Raw genomic sequence first — 19361 nt, 5'->3', positions numbered from 1 at the left:
ATGAAGCATATCAAGGTTAGTCAAAAATTATATATCTTTTGCTGGTTTGTTACGATAGCTTACTTTTGCTACTGGGGAATGGCTTGTGTTTCTGGCTATTGTGGTAAGCTAATATAACGCTATATTGTGTTTTCGCTGTAAAACACATAAGAAATCAGAAATATTTGCTGGATTCACAAGATGCTTGTCTTTCATTTGCTGTACACTATGTATTTTTCAGAAATGTTTTATGATGAGTATTTAGGTATTTGACATTGGTGTCTGTAATTATTCTGGCTGCTTTCGGTGCAATTTCTGATTGTAGCTGCAATGTAAACTATGATTTATACCTGAAATATGCACATTTTTCGAACAAAACATAGATTTATTGAATAACATGTTATAAGACTGTCATCTGATGAAGTTGTTTGTTGGTTAGTTTGGTTGGTTCTTGGTTAGTTAGGTTGGCTTTGTGCATGCTACCTGTGCTGTGAAAAATGTTAGTGCTTTTTTGTATTTGGTGGTGAGCTAACATAAATATACGTGGTGTTTTCGCTGTAAAACATTTTAAAAATCGGACATGTTGGCTGGATTCACAAGATGTGTACCTTTCATTTGCTGTATTGGACTTGTTAATGTGTGAAAGTTAAATATTTCTAAAAAATATATTTTGAATTTCGCGCCCTGCACTTGAGCTGGCTGTTGTCATAAGTGTACCGGCACCGCCCTGCAGCCATAATACTTATTTTCCACCATAATTTGCAAATAAATTCATTAAAAATCCTACAATGTGATTTTCTGGATTTTTTTTCTCATTTTGTCTGTCATAGTTGAAGTGTACCTATGATGAAAATTACAGGATTCTCTCATCTTTTTAAGTGGGAGAACATGCACAATTGGTGGCTGACTAAATACTTTTTTGCCCCACTGTATATAGCTCTCTCTCTCTGTCTCCAGACATGGTTATATAGCTCTGTAGCTGTCTCTGTCTCCAGGCATATAGCTCTGTAGTTGTCTCCAGACATGGTTATAAAGCTCTGCAGCTGGGTATCTCTGTCTCCAGACATGGTTATATAGCTCTGTAGCTGTCTCTGTCTCCAGACATAGTTATATAGCTCTCTCTCTCTGTCTCCAGACATGGTTATATAGCTCTGTAGCTGTCTCTGTCTCCAGACATGGTTATATAGCTCTGTAGCTGTCTCCAGACATGGTTATAAAGCTCTGCAGCTGGGTATCTCTGTCTCCAGACATGGTTATAAAGCTCTGTAGCTGTCTCTGTCTCTAGGCATAGTTATATAGTTCTGTAGCTGTCTCTCTCTGTCTCCAGACATGTTTATACAGCTCTGTAGCGGTCTCTGTCTGCAGGAATGGTTATATAGCTCTGTAGCTGTCTCTTTCTCCAGCATGGTTATACAGCTCTGGAGTTGTCTCTGTCTCCGTACATGGTTATACAGCTCTGTAGCTGGGTATCTCTGTCTCCAGACATGATTATATAGCTCTGTAGCTGGGAACCTCTGTCTCCATACATGTTTATACAGCTCTGTAGATGGGCATCTCTGTCTCTAGACATGGCTATATATAGCTTTGTAGCTGGGTATCTCTGTCTCCAGGCATGGTTATATAGCTCTGTAGCTGTCTCTCTCTGTCTCCAGGCATGGTTATTTAGCTCTGTAGCTGTCTCTCTCTGTCTCCAGGCATGGTTATATAGCTCTGTAGCTGTCTCTCTCTGTCTCTAGACATGGCTATATATAGCTTTGTAGCTGAATATCTCGGTCTCCAGACAGAAATGCATACTGGCTGTTGTATTGTAAAAGTCAGAGTACAGCCCGGTGGTATGTCTATATCATATACATGTATCTCATATCATATCCCCATTAGGTACTGGGGGCCTGAGGCAGCGATGGTGGATGAGCTGAGTTCATCCCCATATAACCTAAAGCGCTTTATGCAGCTGTTAAAGCACTACAGACAGTCCTTTCGTCCACGAGTCCGTTACGACACCGTAGACTAGACATCTGTAAAGATCTTCTTGCTAATGCTGACGCTGTTCGCTGTGATGTTGTGTGTCACGGTTGTCATGGTAGCAGCGGTTGTCGTTGAGAAGTTCTGCTGCTGTTTGAAGGTACTGCTGTTCAGTGCTCTGTGTTCCTCTATTACCATGTACTCACTCTTACTGAGCGATGAAGAGCTGCTCCTCTTCCTCACCCCCTGCCCTTCGTCCATCTCGGCCGCCAGTGGCTGACAGCTGCCCACGTGGAGGTACTGCGTCTGCTCCTCCCCCTCCGTCTCCCGGTGGTAGAAGTAGTTGAAGTTGGACACGATGACGGGGACGGGCAGGGCGATGGTCAGCACGCCAGCGATGGCGCAGAGAGAGCCAACAATCTTCCCGCCTATGCTAATTGGGTGCATGTCGCCGTAGCCAACGGTAGTCATGGTGACCACGGCCCACCAGAAGGCGTCTGGGATGGAGCTGAAGCCGGAATCTGGGTCATCGGCCTCTGCAAAGTAAACAGCACTGGAGAAGAGGATGACTCCAATGAAGAGGAAGAAGATGAGGAGGCCAAGCTCCCGCATGCTGGCCTTCAGGGTCTGGCCCAGGATCTGGAGCCCCTTGGAGTGTCTGGACAGCTTGAAGATCCTGAACACCCTGACCAGACGGATGACCCTGAGGATGGCGAGGGACATGGCCTGCTGCCCATTCCCCTGCTGCTCTGCCAGCTCCGTGCCCAGCGTTATAAAATATGGTATTATGGCCACGATATCTATAATGTTCATGATGTTCCTAGAGAAGGTGGCCTTGGAGGGACAGGCGAAGAACCGGACCAGCAGCTCAAAGGAGAACCAGATGATGCACAGCGTCTCCACCACGAAGAACGGTTCGGAGAACGGAGAGGAGAAGTACGGCTCGGTGCCGTTAGTTACGGGAGCCAACGGGACTGGCTCCTTGTGGTCCTCCCTGAACTCCGGTAACGTCTCCAGGCAGAAGATGACGATGGAGATGAGGATGACGAGGACGGAGACGATGGCTATCACCCGCGCCGGACCACTGCTCTCAGGGTACTCAAACAGCAACCACACCTTTAGGATGAGAGGAGATATACTGTATTAACCACACCTTTAAGATGAGATATACTGTATTAACCACACCTTTAAGATGAGAGGAGATATACTGTATTAACCACACCTTTAAGATGAGAGGAGATATACTGTATTAACCACACCTTTAAGATGAGAGGAGATATACTGTATTAACCACACCTTTAAGATGAGAGGAGATATACTGTATTAACCACACCTTTAAGATGAGATATACTGTATTAACCACACCTTTAAGAGGATATATACTGTATTAACCACACCTTTAAGATGAGATATACTGTATTAACCACACCTTTAAGAGGAGATATACTGTATTAACCACACCTTTAAGAGGAGATATACTGTATTAACCACACCTTTAAGATGAGAGGAGATATACTGTATTAACCACACCTTTAAGAGGAGATATACTGTATTAACCACACCTTTAACTTCTTTGATATAGGGGGCAGCATTTTCACTTTTGGATGAATTGCGTGCCCATAGTGAACTGACTCTGTCCCAGATGCTAATATATGCATAGTATTATTACTGTTGGATATGCAACAATCTGAAGTTTCTAAAACTGTTTGAATGATGTCTGTGAGTATAACAGAACTCATATGGCAGGCAAAAACCCGAGAAAAAATCCAAAAAGGAAGTGAGAATTCTGAGACTGGTCAACGTTCAACTCATCGCCTATTCAATTCCCTGTAAGTTATGGATCTGTTTGCACTTCCTATGCAGAATGAAGCCTCTAGTGTGATGTGGGGCCGGATGGGAGGTGTTTCAGTCAGTGGTCTGGCAGAATGCCAGTTCCTGGTCATGCGCTTTCCTCATGATATCGCCTTGCTTTCCATAACTTCTACAGACACAAAGGAATTCTCCGGTTGGAACGTGATTGGATATATATGATAACAACATCCTGAAGATTCATTCTCTACTTAGTTTGACCAGTTTATTCGACCTGTTGTATAACTTTTTGAAGTTTTCGTACCAGTTCGCCTGCATTTGCGCGAGCGTTTGGACATGTGCACTAAACATGCTAGCAAAAGTAGCTACTTAGACATAAATAATGGACATTATCGAACAAAACAACGATTTATTGTGGAACTAGGATTCCTGGGGGTGCATTCTGATGAAGATCATCAAAGGTAAAGGAATATTTATGATGCAATTTCGTATTTCTGTTGACTCCAACATGGCGGAGAAATGTTGTTAAATCTGAGCGCCGTCTCAGATTATTGCATGGTGTGCTTTTTACGTAAAGTTTTTTTTAAATCTGACACCGGTTGCATTAAGAACAAGTGTATCTTTAATTATATGTAAAACATGAATCTTTCATCAAAGTTTATGATGAGTATTTCTGTTATTTGACGTGGCGCTCTGCAATTTCTCCTGATATTTTGGAGGCATTTCTGAACATGGTGCCAATGTAAACCGAGATTTGTGGATATAAATATGCACATTATCGAACAAAACATAAATGTATTGTGTAACATGATGTCCTATGAGTGTCATCTGATGAAGATCATCAAAGGTTAGTGATTCATTTTATCTCTATTTCTGCTTTTTGTGACTATCTTTTGCTGGGAAAATGGCTGTGTTTTTCTGTGGCTATGTACTGAGCTAACATAATCGTTTGGTGTGCTTTCGCCGTAAATCCTTTTTGAAATCAGACATGTTGGCTGGATTCACAACACGTGTAGCTTTAATTTGGTGTCTTTCATGTGTGATTTCATGACAGATTGATTTTTATAGTAATATATTTGAATTTGGCGCGCTACATTTTTCTGGCTCATATTGTAGGTAGAGAGACATTCCATATTGTAGCAGGCTCAAGGGTGTGAGGTTTCCACGTGACCGAGTTCAATACCAAAACATACACCAGTAGCACAACTAGAATGCAAAAGGGGAGTTTATTAAGGAATTTGGTACACTGGGGAAGAGGGGGGAATTCACCAGTTACTTCACAGTCCACAAGCCGTTCTCGTTGTCCGTTCCATTCTCCAGGGGTAATCCTTAGACTCGGTTCCTCAGCCAATCCGGTTCGGTACACAAGGGAGGTAGTCCGACAGTCCAGGTCACAACGGGTAATCTCACAGATAGTGTGCTCTCTCTTCATAATGCACTTGTTTCTCTCCATTCTCGGCCCCTTTGTGCAGGTTGCTTCCACCTTTATCCCCAAGCCCCCCCTGGCTTAACGACTCACAGCCTCGCCTCGTTGGGGCAGGAAGTTCATATAAGGCTCTGGGGTGGAGCCAGCGGGCTGCAAGGTGGGCGACATAAACCTAAATAGAAACTGATAATTGTGCATAACTTCAGTATTACTTACTATAACTGTTGTTACACTAAGGTTTTTATTACTTTATTTTGATAGGATTAATTTGCTCTTACTGTAGGCCACTCCCAACAAGTTATGTTTTACAGCGCCTGAGTGGGGCAATGGTCTAAGACAGCTGTGTTGCTACAGATGCTGGTTCAGTACCTGTGGTGGCCTCGACTGGGACACCCATGAGATGACTGTAGGTTTTTGCTTTTTCTCCCTCTAAAAACATAAATAAATAATTCTAAATAACAAACTGGCTTTATTTACAAATTAATAACAATTTCTCACCCAAGAATCACCTTTTCCTCGCTCAGTTTACATTATTTGAAAAATAAATCTTCTCCAAAAAATGTAAGGGGCATTGCACAAAATAATGCAGCTGACTAGGGAAACGTTCCCGCTGTTCTGTTCTTAGTGCCAGTCTGCACGTTCAAACTAAAGCAATGTAACTAATGGCATCTTTATGCTTTCATTAATAAAATAATGATTAAAATACTCTTTCAAAATGCTGATGTTTATTTAGTTATGGATCCATAACAAAATACTATGGGAATAAATATCAATGAACTACAGAAATATTGGAACAAAGTGAAAATGTTCAATTATATTCCATGATATTCTTAAGATATATGTGTTGAACGAATATAAGCAAGTGATGTCTGCTAAATAATCAAGTTAGGTTTCTCCAGAAATAAATAATTCTAAATAACAAACTGGCTTTTTTTACAAATTATTGAGAAGATCTCACCCCATGTTCAAGAATTGCCTTTTTCCCACTCACCCTAGGTTAAATAAAAATGAATTAGATACTCTTTAAACAAAGTGATTATTGTTATTAGTATTATTTTAGTATTATTTTATTAATTTATAATTATATAAAAGCCCCTTAGATATTAATTTAGAATCGTCCAATCCTCTAAATGTAATTATTGGCGGAGAGTCACATCATTGAAACAACTATTTTTTCGAAATGATTATTAGGGTGTGGAAATGTTATGCCCCTTAGATATTCATTTAGAATCCTCCAATCCTCTTATGTTGTAGCCTTCTCCCGACCTTCACCTTTAACGGCGCAATATTTTCCATTCCATCCTAACGGAACCTAAAGGGTTCCGTTTTTCGTTAGACCATAATGTTAAATGTTAATGTTAAAAGTGGCTGACAATTAAATAACGTGCCATAGAATGCTGCAACAGCACGGTCGTAACTTTTAAAGAGGAACCACTGTACAGGGGGTACCGGTACAGAGTCAATGTGCACCGGTTAGTTGAGATAATTGAGGTAATATGTACATGTAGGTAGATTTATTAAAGTGACTATGCATAGATAATAACAGAGAGTAGCATCAGTGTAAAAGTGGGGGGCAATGCAAATAGTCTGGCTAGCCATTCGATTAGATGTTCATGAGTCTTATGGCTTGGGGGTAGAAGCTGTTTAGAAGCCTCTTGGACCTAGACTTGGCACTCCGGTACAGTTTGCAGTGCGGTAGCAGAGAGAACCGTCTATGACTAGGGTGGCTGGAGTCTTTGACAATTTTTAGGGCCTTCACAAGGTGAAGAAGATAAATACTGTAACTTAGGATGGAAACACCTTCACGAGGTGAAGATATTTAGAGCCTTACACCGCCTGCTTTAGAGGTCCTGAATGGCAGGAAGCTTGGCCTCTGTGATGTACTGGGCCGTACGCACTACTCTCTGTAGTGCCTTGCGGTCAGAGGTCGAGCAGTTGCTTTACAGGCAGTGATGCAACCCGTCAGGATGCTCTCAATGGTGCAGCTGTAGCACCTTTTGAGGATCTGAGGACCAATGCCAAATATTTTCAGTATCCTGAGGAGGAATAGGTTTTGTCGTGCCTTTTTCACGACTGTCTTGGTGTGCTTAGACCATGTTAGTTTGTTGGTGATGTGGACACCAAGGAACTTGTGTCTCTCAACCTGCTCTACTACAGCCCCGTCGATGAGAATGGGGGAGGTGTTCAGTCCACCTTTTCATGTAGTCCACTTTCATCTCCTTTGTCTTGATCACGTTGAGGGAGAGGTTGTTGTCCTTGCACCACATGGTCAGGTCTCTGACATCCTCCCTATAGGCTGTCTCGTTGTTGTCGGTGATCAGGTCTACCACTGTTGTGTCATCTGCAAACTTAAGGGCCCGTATGGAAGTCCAGAATCCAGTTGCAGAGGGAGGTTTTTAGTCCCAGGGTCCTTAGCTTGGTGATGAGCTTTGAGGGTACTCTGGTGTTGAACGCTGAGCTGTAGTCAATGAATTGCATTCTAACATAGGTGTTCCTTTGTCCAGGTGGGTAAGGGCAGTGTGGAGTGCAATAGACATTGCATCATCTGTGGATCTGTTGGGGCGCTATGCAAATTGGAGTGTGTCTAGGGATTCTGGGAAAATGGTGTTGATGTGAGCCATGATCAGCCTTTCAAAGCACTTCATGGCCACAGACGCGAGTGCTATGGGTCGGTAGTCATTTAGACTTGTTACCTTGGTGTTCTTGGGCACAGGGACTATGGTGGTCTGCTTGAAACATGTTAGTATTACAGACTCAGACAGGGACAGGTCGAAAATGTCAGTGAAGACATTAGCCAGTTGTTCAGCGCATGCTCGCAGTACACTTCCTGGTAATCCATCTTGCCCTGCGGCCTTGTGAATGTTAACCTGTTTGGGCTGCAGGGGCAGTATTGAGTAGCCAGATAAAAGGTGCCCATTTCAAACGGCCTCGTACTCAATTCTTGCTCGTACAATATGCATATTATTATTACTATTGGATAGAAAACACTCTCTAGTTTCTAAAACCGTTTGAATTATATCTGTGAGTCAAACAGAACTCATTTGGCACAAACTTCCTGACCAGGAAGTGGAAAGTCTGAAATCGAGGCTCTCTTCTAGGTCCTGCCTATAAATGGGCATGATACGTATTAGTATACATGCACTTCATAGACCTTCCCCTGGATGTCAAGAGGCTGTGAGAGAAGAAATGTAGTGTTTATCTTGGTCTGAAGTGGAATACAAGCTCTTTGTATGACGTGTCCCCCATTTCCGGTTTTCTGGAGAGCGCGAATAGGGACGTGGATTTGCCTTCTGTTTAGCTGCCGTTATAGGCGACTACTATCTCCGGCTTTGATTTTATTTGATACATGTGACCATATCATCGTAAAGTATGTTTTTTCAATATAGTTTAATCAGATTATTTAAATTTTTTCGGGAGTTTTGCCGTGTTCCGTTCTCTGACTTTGTTGACGATGGAGAGATTCGTGCCACTTGGCTAGTGTGCTTGCTAAATCGAGAGGGAAAGTGGCCGTTCTAAATCCAAACAACGATTGTTCTTGACAAAGGACCCCTTGTCCAACATTCTGATGAAAGATCAGCAAAAGTAAGAAACATTTTATGATGCTATTTCATATATCTGTCGTACATGTGAATTAGTCGTCGGCGCCCAACTTTTGGGTACTCTAGCTATACCGAAGCTGGATGTCGTAATGAAGTTATTTTTTAGAATTCTAACACTGCGATTGCATTAACTTTTTATGGCTGCAGGGGCAGTATTGAGTAGCTCTGATTAAAGGTGCCCATTTCAAACGGCCTCGTACTCAATTCTTGCTCGTACAATATGCATATTATTATTACTATTGGATAGAAAACACTCTCTAGTTTCTAAAACCGTTGGAATTATATCTGTGAGTCAAACAGAACTCATTTGCCACAAACTTCCTGACCAGGAAGTGGAAAGTCTGAAATCGATGCTCTGTTCTACTTCCTGTCTATACATGGGCATGATACGTAAGAGTCTACGTGCACTTCATAGACCTTCCCCTGGATGTCAAGAGGCTGTGAGAGAAGAAATGTAGTGTTTATCTTGGTCTGAAGTGGAATACAAGCTCTTTGTATGACGTGTCCCTCATTTCCGGTACTCTGGGGAGCGCGAGGTGGACAGTGGGATTGCCTTCTGTTTAGCTGCCGTTATAGGCGACTACTATCTCCGGCTTTGATTTTATTTGATACATGTGACCATATCATCGTAAAGTATGTTTTTTCAATATAGTTTAATCAGATTATTGAAATTTTTTCGGGAGTTTTGCCGTGTTCCGTTCTCTGACATTGTTGACGATGGAGAGATCCATGCCACTTGGCTAGTGCGCGTGCTAAATCAAGAGGGAAAGTTGCCGTTCTAAATCCAAACAACGATTGTTCTGGACAAAGGACACCTTGTCCAACATTCTGATGAAAGATCAGCAAAAGTAAGAAACATTTTATGATGCTATTTCATATATCTGTCGTACATGTGAATTAGTCGTCGGCGCCCAACTTTTGGGTACTCTAGCTATACCGAAGCTGGATGTCGTAATGAAGTTATTTTTTAGAGTTCTAACACTGCGATTGCATTAAGAACTAATGGATCTATCATTTCCTATACAACCTGTATTTTTTAGTTATGTTTATGAATAGCTATTTGGTCAGAATATGTGTGTCAGAAAAAGTGTCAGAAAAAAATACGGACGTAGTGGGAAAAAGTAGCTAAGTTAGCACAATGTATAACCACTGATTTCAGCTCTAAATATGCACATTTTCAAACAAAACATAAGTGTATGTATAACCTGATGTTATAGGACTGTCATCTGATGAAGAAAATCAAGGTTAGTCAAAAATTATATATCTTTTGCTTGTTTGTTACGATCGCTAACTTTTGCTACTGGGAAATTGCTTGTGTTTTTGGCTATTGTGGTAAGCTAATATAACGCTATATTGTGTTTTCGCTGTAAAACACTTAATAAATCGGAAATATTGTCTGGAATCACAAGATGCCTGTCTTTCATTTGCTGTACACTATGTATTTTTCAGAAATGTTTTATGATGAGTAATTAGGTATTTGACGTTGGTGTCTGTAATTATTATGGCTGCTTTCGGTGCAATTTCTGATTGTAGCTGCAATGTAAACTATGATTTATACCTGAAATATGCACAAAACATAGATTTATTGTATAACATGTTATAAGACTGTCATCTGATGAAGTTGTTTCTTGGTTAGTTTGGTTGGTTCTTGGTTAGTTAGGTTGGCTTTGTGCATGCTACCTGTGCTGTGAAAAATGTCTGTCCTTTTTTGTATTTGGTGGTGAGCTAACATAAATATACGTGCTGTTTTCGCTGTAAAACATTTTAAAAATCGGACATGTTGGCTGGATTCACAAGATGTGTACCTTTCATTTGCTGTATTGGACTTGTTAATGTGTGAAAGTTAAATATTTAAAAAATATATATTTTGAATTTCGCGCCCTGCACTTGAGCTGGCTGTTGTCATATTGTGGGCGGCCTCGGGCTGCAGCCATTGTAACGGCAGTCTACTTCGTCCTCCTCCTCAGATGAGGAGAGGCGAGAAGGATCAGAGGACCAATGTGCAGCGTGGTAATTAGACATAATGAATTTAATAGACAAAACAAAAACACTATACAAACTGACAAAAACACACTAACCGTCACAGTCCCGTGTAGCACCAACACTTACACAGGAACAATCACCCACAAACAAACAGTGAACACAGCCTACCTTAATATGGTTCTCAATCAGAGGAAACGTCAAACACCTGCCTCTAATTGAGAACCATATCAGGCAACACATTAACCCCAACATAGAAACACAACACATAGAATACCCACCCCAACTCACGCCCTGACCAACTAAACACATACAAAACAACAGAAAACAGGTCAGGAACGTGACAGAACCCCCCCCTCAAGGTGCGAACTCCGGGCGCACCCCTAAAACTCAAGGGGAGGGTCTGGGTGGGCATCTGTCCGCGGTGGCGGCTCCGGCGGAGGACGAGGACACCACTCCACCATTGTCTTTGTCCCCCTCCTTAGCGTCCCTTGAGTGGCGACCCTCGCCATGGTCCAGGAACCTTCACCAAGGCCCCTCCTAAATAGAGGAGACAACTCAGGACAGAGAGGTAGCTCAGGACAGAGAGGTAGCTCAGAACAGAGAGGTAGCTCAGGACAGAGAGGTAGCTCAGGACAGAGCGGTAGCTCAGGACAGAGAGGTAGCTCCGGACAGAGAGGTAGCTTAGGACAGAGGGACAACTCTAGACTAATGGCAGCTCCGGACTGAGTGGCAGCTCCGGACTGAGTGGCAGCTCCGGACTGAGTGGCAGCTCCGGACTGAGTGGCAGCTCCAGACTGAGTGGCAGCTCCGGACTGTAGGGCAGCTCATGACTGTAGGGCAGCTCATGACTGTAGGGCAGCTCATGACTGGAGGGCAGCTCATGACTGGAGGGCAGCTCATGACTGTAGGGCCGCTCATGACTGTAGGGCAGCTCATGACTGTAGGGCAGCTCATGACTGGAAGGCAGCTCATGACTGGAAGGCAGCTCATGACTGGAAGGCAGCTCATGACTGGCTGGCGGCTCTGGCAGCTCCTGACTGACTGGCGGCTCTGGCAGCTCCTGACTGACTGGCGGCTCTGGCAGCTCCTGACTGACTGGCGGCTCTGGCAGCTCCTGACTGACTGGCGGCTCTGGCAGCTCCTGACTGGCTGGCGGCTCTGGCTGCTCCTGACTGGCGGGCGGCTCTGGCAGCTCCTGACTGGCTGGCGGCTTTGGCAGCTCCTGACTGACGGACGGCTCTAGCAGCTCCTGACTGACGGACGGCTCTAGCGGCTCCTGACTGACGGACGGCTCTAATGGCTCGGGACAGACGGATGGCTCAGATGGCTCGGGACAGACGGATGGCTCAGATGGCTCGGGACAGACGGATGGCTCAGACGGCGCTGGGCAGACAGATGGCTCAGACGGCGCTGGGCAGACAGATGGCTCAGACGGCGCTGGGCAGACAGATGGCTCAGACGGCGTTGGGCAGACGGATGGCTCAGACGGCGTTGGGCAGACAGATGGCTCAGACGGCGCTGGGCAGACAGATGGCTCAGACGGCGCTGGGCAGACAGATGGCTCAGACGGCGCTGGGCAGACAGATGGCTCAGACGGCGCTGGGCAGACAGATGGCTCAGACGGCGCTGGGCAGACAGATGGCTCAGACGGCGCTGGGCAGACGGATGGCTCAGACGGCGCTGGGCAGACGGATGGCTCAGACGGCGCTGGGCAGGCAGGCAGCTCAGACGGCGCTGGGCAGACGAGCAGTGCAGGCGGCGTTGGGCAGACGGCCGACTCTGACCTGCTGAGGCGCACAGTAGGCCTGGTGCGTGGTGCCGGAACTGGTGGTACCGGACTGGAGACACGCACCTCAAGGCTAGTGCAGGGAGCAGGAACAGGGCACACTGGACTCTCGATGCGCACTATAGGCCTGGTGCGTGGTACCGGAACTGGAGGTACCGGGCTGAGGGCACGCACCTCAGGGCGAGTGCGGGGAGAAGGAACAGTGCGTACAGGGCTCTGGAGACGCACAGGAGGCTTGATGCGTGATGCCGGAACTGGAGGTACTGGGCTGGAGACACGCACCACAGGGAGAGTGCGTGGAGGAGGAACAGGGCTCTGGAGACGCACTGGAAGCCTGGTGCGTGGTGTAGGCACTGGTGGTACTGGGCTGGGGCGGGAAGGTAGCGCCGGATATACCGGACCGTGCAGGCGTACTGGCTCCCTTGAGCACTGAGCCTGCCCAACCTTACCTGGTTGCATGCTCCCCGTAGCCCGTCCAGTACGGGGAGGTGGAATAACCCGCACTGGGCTGTGTTGGCGAACCGGGGACACCATGCGTAAGGCTGGTGCCATGTACACCGGCCCGAGGAGACGTACTGGAGGCCAGATATGTAGAGCCGGCTTCATGGCACTTGGCTCAATGCTCACTCTAGCCCGCCCAGTGCGGGGAGGTGGAATAACCCGCACCGGGCTATGCACCCGTACAGGAGACACCGTGCGCTCTTCCGCATAACACGGTGTCTGCCCGTACTCCCGCTCTCCACGGTAAGCATGGGAAGTGGGCGCAGGTTTCCTACCTGCCCTCGCCACACTACCCTTTATCCCCCCCCCTCAAGAAATGTTTGGGGTTTCTTCACGGGCTTCCAGCCCCGCTTCCGTGCTGCCTCCTCAGACCACCGCTCCTGGGCTTTAGCTGCCTCCATCTCTTCCCGAGAGCGGCGATATTCTCCAACCTTAGCCCAGGGTCCTTCTCCGTTCAATATTTGCTCCCATGACCATTCCTCCTGGTACCGCTGCTGCTGTCGCTGCTGCCCGTTGCCACGCTGCTTGATCCTTGTTTGGTGGGTGATTCTGTAACGGCAGTCTACTTCGTCCTCCTCCTCAGACGAGGAGAGGCGAGAAGGATCAGAGGACCAATGTGCAGCGTGGTAATTAGACATAATGAATTTAATAGACAAAACAAAAACACTATACAAACTGACAAAAACACACTAACCGTCACAGTCCCGTGTAGCACCAACACTTACACAGGAACAATCACCCACAAACAAACAGTGAACACAGCCTACCTTAATATGGTTCTCAATCAGAGGAAACGTCAAACACCTGCCTCTAATTGAGAACCATATCAGGCAACACATTAACCCCAACATAGAAACACAACACATAGAATACCCACCCCAACTCACGCCCTGACCAACTAAACACATACAAAACAACAGAAAACAGGTCAGGAACGTGACAGCCATAAGAAGTTAACCTGTTTAAAGATCTTGCTCACATTGGCTGCAGAGAGCTGATCACATAGTCATCCGGAACATCTGATGCTCTCATGCATGTTTCAGTGTTGTTTGCCTTGAAGCGAGAACAGAAGTAGTTTAGCTCGTCTGGTCTGGCTTTAGTCACTGGGCAGCTCTCGGCTTTGCTTCCCTTTGTGGTCTATAATGGTTTGCAAGCCCTGCCACATTCAACAAGCGGTGTAATACGATTTGATCTTAGTCCTGTATTGATGCTTTACCTGTCTGACGGTTCGGCAGAGGGCATAGCAGGATTACTTATAAGTGGCAGCTCTACCCTTTAGCTCAGTGCAAATGCTGCCTGTAATCCATGGCTTCTGGTTGAGGTATGTACGTACAATCACTGTGGGGATGACGTCATTGATGCACTTATTGATGAAGCCAATGACTGATGTGGTGTACTCCTCAATGCCATCGGAAAGAATCCCGGAGCATATTCCACTCTGTGCTAGCAAAACAGTCCTGTAGCTTAGCATCTGCTTCATCTGACCACACTTCATCTGACCACATTCTTATTGACCGAGTCACTGGTGCTTCCTGCTTTAATTGTTGCTTGTACGCAGGAATGAGGAGTGTAGAATTATGGTCAGATTTGTCAAATGGAGGGTGAGGCAGAGCTTTGTATTGTCTCTGTGTGTGGAGTATAGGTGGTCCAGAGTTTACGAAAACTAACTGTCTAGGTAGATAGTGTGGTCTACAACTTATAATGACATACTCTACTTCTGGCGAGCAAAACCTTGAGACATCCTTAGATATTTCGTGCACCAGCTGTGTTTTCAAATATATATAGACGGTCACCCTTATTCTTACCAAAAACTGCTGCCAGCTGCCAGCTGTATGTTATTAATGTCGTCGTTCAACTACGACTCAGTGAAACACTAGATATTACAGTTTTTAATGTCCAATTGGTAGGATATATGTGCTTTTAGTTCGTCCCATTTATTTTCCAGCGATTGGATGTTGGCTAATAAGACAGATGGCAAAGGCAGATTATCCTCACAAGGCATCCTGATCTCCTTCTGCAAAATATCTGTCTCTTTCTCCCCCGAATGACGGGGATGAGGTCCTGTTCGGGTGTCTGGAGTAAATCCCTCTCGTCCGACTTATAAAAAAAAAAAATCTTCGTCCAATTCAAGGTGAGTAATCGCTGTTCTGATGTCCAGAAGCTGTTTTCGTTCATAAGAGACGGTAGCAGCAACATGATGTACAAAATAAGTTACATACAATGTGAAAAAATAAATAAATAGCACGGTTGGTTGACAATAAAACGGCAGCCATCCTCTCCGGCGCCATTAGGTCAAAAAAGAAGATAAGAGATAAGATAAGAGAAGACATAGTGTATTAACCTTTAAGATGAGATGAGAAATACTGTATTAACTTCACTGGGGTAGGGGGCAGCATTCTGACTTTTGGATGAATAGCATGCCCAAATTAAACTGCCTGCTACTCGGGCCCTGAAGCTAGGATATGCATATAATTGGTAGATCTGGATAGGAAACACTCTAAAGTTTCCAAAACTGTTAAAATATTGTATGTGAGTATAACAGAACTGATATGGCAGGCGAAAACCTGAGGAAAGTCCATCCAGGAAGTGGGATTTTTTTTGATGTGGGTGGTTTTCCATTGAAAGCCTATTGAGTATCTAGTGGGTTAGGAACCAGATTGCAGTTCCTATGGCTTCCACTAGATGTCAACAGTCTTTAGACATTGTTTTAGGCTTGTTTTCTGAAAAATGAAGGAGAATGAGACCTTTCTGTCAGTGGACTGTAGAATCATGCAGTGCTGGTTTGCGCACCTTCGTTGTTTTTCCTTTCTATTGAATATGTTATTGGTTGAAATATTATCGATAATTTAGACAACTGACAACCTGAGGATTAATTATAAACATGTTTGACATGTTTCAACGAACTTTACCGGAACTATTAGAATGTATTGGTCTGCGTGTTTTGACTTTGAGCCAGTTGATTAGTGAACAAAACGCGATAACAAAACAGAGTTTTTGGGATATAAAGAGGGACTTCATCAAACAAAACAAAACATTTATTGTGTAGCTGGGACTCTTGTGACTGCAACCAGGTGAAGATCTTCAAATGTAAGTGATTCATTTTATCGCTATTTCTGACTTTCAGTACTTTCCTCTACTTGGTTGTAAAATGTTTGTATGCTTTTCTGTCCTCAGATAATCACATGCTTTCGCCGTAAAGCCTTTTTGAATTCTGACAAAGCAGCTGGATTAACAAGACGTTCATCTTTAAGCCGATGTATAACACTTGTATTTTTATTAATGTTTATTATGACTATTTCTGTATTTTGTATTTGGCGCTCTGCAATTTCACCCGGATGATGTCGAGGTGGGTCGCTAGCGGAATGACTGCGCCAGAGAGGTTAAGATAAGATAAGAAATACCATATATATTACTTGAAGATAAGAAAGAGAATGCATACAATATTAACTACACCTTTAAGACAAGATAAGAAATACCATATTAACCACACCTTTAAGACAAGATATACTATATTAACCACACCTTGAAGATAAGAGAAGACATACTGTATTAACCACAACCTTTAAGATAAGAAAGAGAAGACATACAATATTAACTACACCTTTTAAGGTGTGGTTTTCATCTATAAGTCTTTGCTAGGTAAAGTCCCGCCTTATCTCAGCTCACTGGTCACCATACAAAACCCACCCGTAGCACACGCTCCAGCAGGTATATCTCCCCAAAGCCAACACTTCCTTCGGCCGCCTTTCCTTCCAGTTCTCTGCTGCCAATGACTGGAACGAATTGCAAAAATCTCTGAAGTTGGAGTCTTATATCTCCCTCACTAACTTTAAGCATCAGCTGTCTGAGCAGCTTACCGATCACTGTACCTGTACACAGCCAATCTGTAAATAGCACACCCGAATACCTTCTTGCTCTTTTGCACCCCAGTATCTCTACTTGCACATTCATCATCTGCACATCTATCACTCCAGTGTTAATGCTAAATTGTAAATATTTTTGTCTCTAGGGCCAATATATTTCCTACTTCCCTACTCTTCTACATTTGCACACCCTGTATAAAGATTTTTCAATTTTTCTTCTGTGTTATTGACTGTACGTTTGTTTATGTGTAACTCTGTGTTGTTGTTTTTGTCACACTGCTTTGATTTATCTTGGCCAGGTCACAGTTGTAAATGAGAACTTGTACTCAACTGGCCTACCTGGTTAAATAAAGGTGTTCTCAACTAGCCTACCTGGTTAAATAAAGGTGTTCTCAACTAGCCTACCTGGTTAAATAAAGGTGTTCTCAACTAGCCTACCTGGTTAAATAAAGGTGTTCTCAACTAGCCTACCTGGTTAAATAAAGGTGTTCTCAACTGGCCTACCTGGTTAAATAAAGGTGTTCTCAACTAGCCTACCTGGTTAAATAAAGGTGTTCTCAACTAGCCTACCTGGTTAAATAAAGGTGTTCTCAACTAGCCTACCTGGTTAAATAAAGGTGTTCTCAACTAGCCTACCTGGTTAAATAAAGGTGTTCTCAACTAGCCTACCTGGTTAAATAAAGGTGTTCTCAACTAGCCTACCTGGTTAAATAAAGGTGTTCTCAACTAGCCTACCTGGTTAAATAAAGGTGTTCTCAACTAGCCTACCTGGTTAAATAAAGGTGTTCTCAACTGGCCTACCTGGTTAAATAAAGGTGTTCTCAACTAGCCTACCTGGTTAAATAAAGGTGTTCTCAACTGGCCTACCTGGTTAAATAAAGGTGTTCTCAACTAGCCTACCTGGTTAAATAAAGGTGAAATAAATAAAATAAATACAATTAAAATAAGAGAAGACATACTGTGTTAACCTTGAAGATGAGAGGAGATATACTGTATATTAGTTTACACTAGATGGAGCACAAACAAAAGTCCATGCTGGATAGCAAAATACAAAAAAAGCCTTTGTGCAAAATCAAGGCATCATAGAACAATTAAAAGCCTTTATTTATTTTACAGCTTATGTACAGCAAGCATAAAAAAACGTCCTGACTCGTTGCGGCTTCAAAGACCTTTGTGAGGGTGACAGAGAATAGGGGTGGATAGACAGGTTATTCACAGCTCTCACAGGAAGTGACTCAATTAATTAGCATATGTAATTGATGAACTAAAGAGAAAGCTTGGGGGGAAAAAACGACATTCAAGATACAAAATAAGTACAAACCACACCTTTCTCTGCAGCTCGTTGTCGGGTAGTGGTCTCTCCTCTTCCTTAATAAAACCCTCATCCTCTCTGAACTTCTCCATGGCCTCTTCTCCCAGTTCGTAGAAGCGGATCTCCTCAGAGAAGATGTCTATGGGCACGTTGACAGGTCTCCTGATACGCCCGCCCGACTGGTAGTAGTAGAGGATGGCGTCAAAACTGGGGCGGTTCCTGTCAAAGAAATACTCGTTCCTCAGAGGGTCAAAGTACCTGGAGAGGGGGGGTGACAGAGCAAGCGAGAGAGGGGACAGAGAAAGCGAGAGGGGTGACAGAGAAAGAGAGGGGGGGACAGAGAAAGAGAGAGAGGGGGATAGAGAAAGAGAGGGGGGACAGAGAAAGAGAGAGAGGGGGATAGAGAAAGAGAGGGAGGACAGAGAAAGCGAGAGAGGGGACAGAGAAAGCGAGAGGGGTGACAGAGAAAGAGAGGGGGGGACAGAGAAAGAGAGAGAGGGGGATAGAGAAAGAGAGGGGGGGACAGAGAAAGAGAGAGAGGGGGATAGAGAAAGAGAGGGGGGACAGAGAAAGAGAGAGGGGGACAGAGAAAGAGAAAGGGGGATAGAGAAAGAGAGGGGGGACAGAGAAAGAGAGAGAGGGGAAGAGAGAAAGAGAGGGTGGACAGAGAAAGAGAGAGAGGGGGATAGAGAAAGAGAGGGAGGACAGAGAAAGCGAGAGAGGGGACAGAGAAAGCGAGAGGGGTGACAGAGAAAGAGAGAGGGGACAGAGAAAGAGAGAGGGGGACAGAGAAAGAGAAAGGGGGGATAGAGAAAGAGAGAGGGGGACAGAGAAAGAGAGAGGGAGACAGAGAAAGAGAAAGGGGGGATAGAGAAAGAGAGAGGGGGACAGCGAAAGAGAGGGAGAGAGGGAGAGAGACACATACAAATGAAGTAATACTTTATTGATTAACAGACAGACAGAGGCAACAAAAGAGACAAAGAAAGAGAGACATAGAGAGAGAGACAAACACATAAATAGACATAAATACATTTATATATTACTACATAATTGATTAATTGTCAGCAGTAAACTCGACACACGTTAAGACAACACAAAACATAGTAAACAGTAACCAGTAACTAGTAGAGTAAATACTAAG

General features: G+C 44.3%; 1 protein-coding gene across 1 annotated transcript in view; it reads right to left on the bottom strand.

The window, feature by feature from the left end:
• Positions 1 to 1986: 1986 nt before the first annotated feature.
• LOC120040396 (potassium voltage-gated channel subfamily A member 1-like) overlaps positions 1987 to 19361 on the bottom strand; it is a 17805-nt gene continuing 430 nt past the window's right edge. The window contains exons 2-3 of the mRNA XM_038985565.1: positions 18235 to 18478; positions 1987 to 3057 (exon numbers count right to left, since the gene is read on the bottom strand). Coding sequence (XP_038841493.1) covers positions 1987 to 3057; positions 18235 to 18478 — 1315 coding nt within the window. The remainder of the gene's footprint in view (positions 3058 to 18234; positions 18479 to 19361) is intronic.

This window comes from Salvelinus namaycush, unplaced genomic scaffold, assembly GCF_016432855.1.
Source record: "Salvelinus namaycush isolate Seneca unplaced genomic scaffold, SaNama_1.0 Scaffold349, whole genome shotgun sequence".
NCBI classification, from domain to species: Eukaryota; Metazoa; Chordata; class Actinopteri; order Salmoniformes; family Salmonidae; genus Salvelinus; species Salvelinus namaycush.
This window is presented reverse-complemented; position numbering and strand designations above follow the sequence as displayed.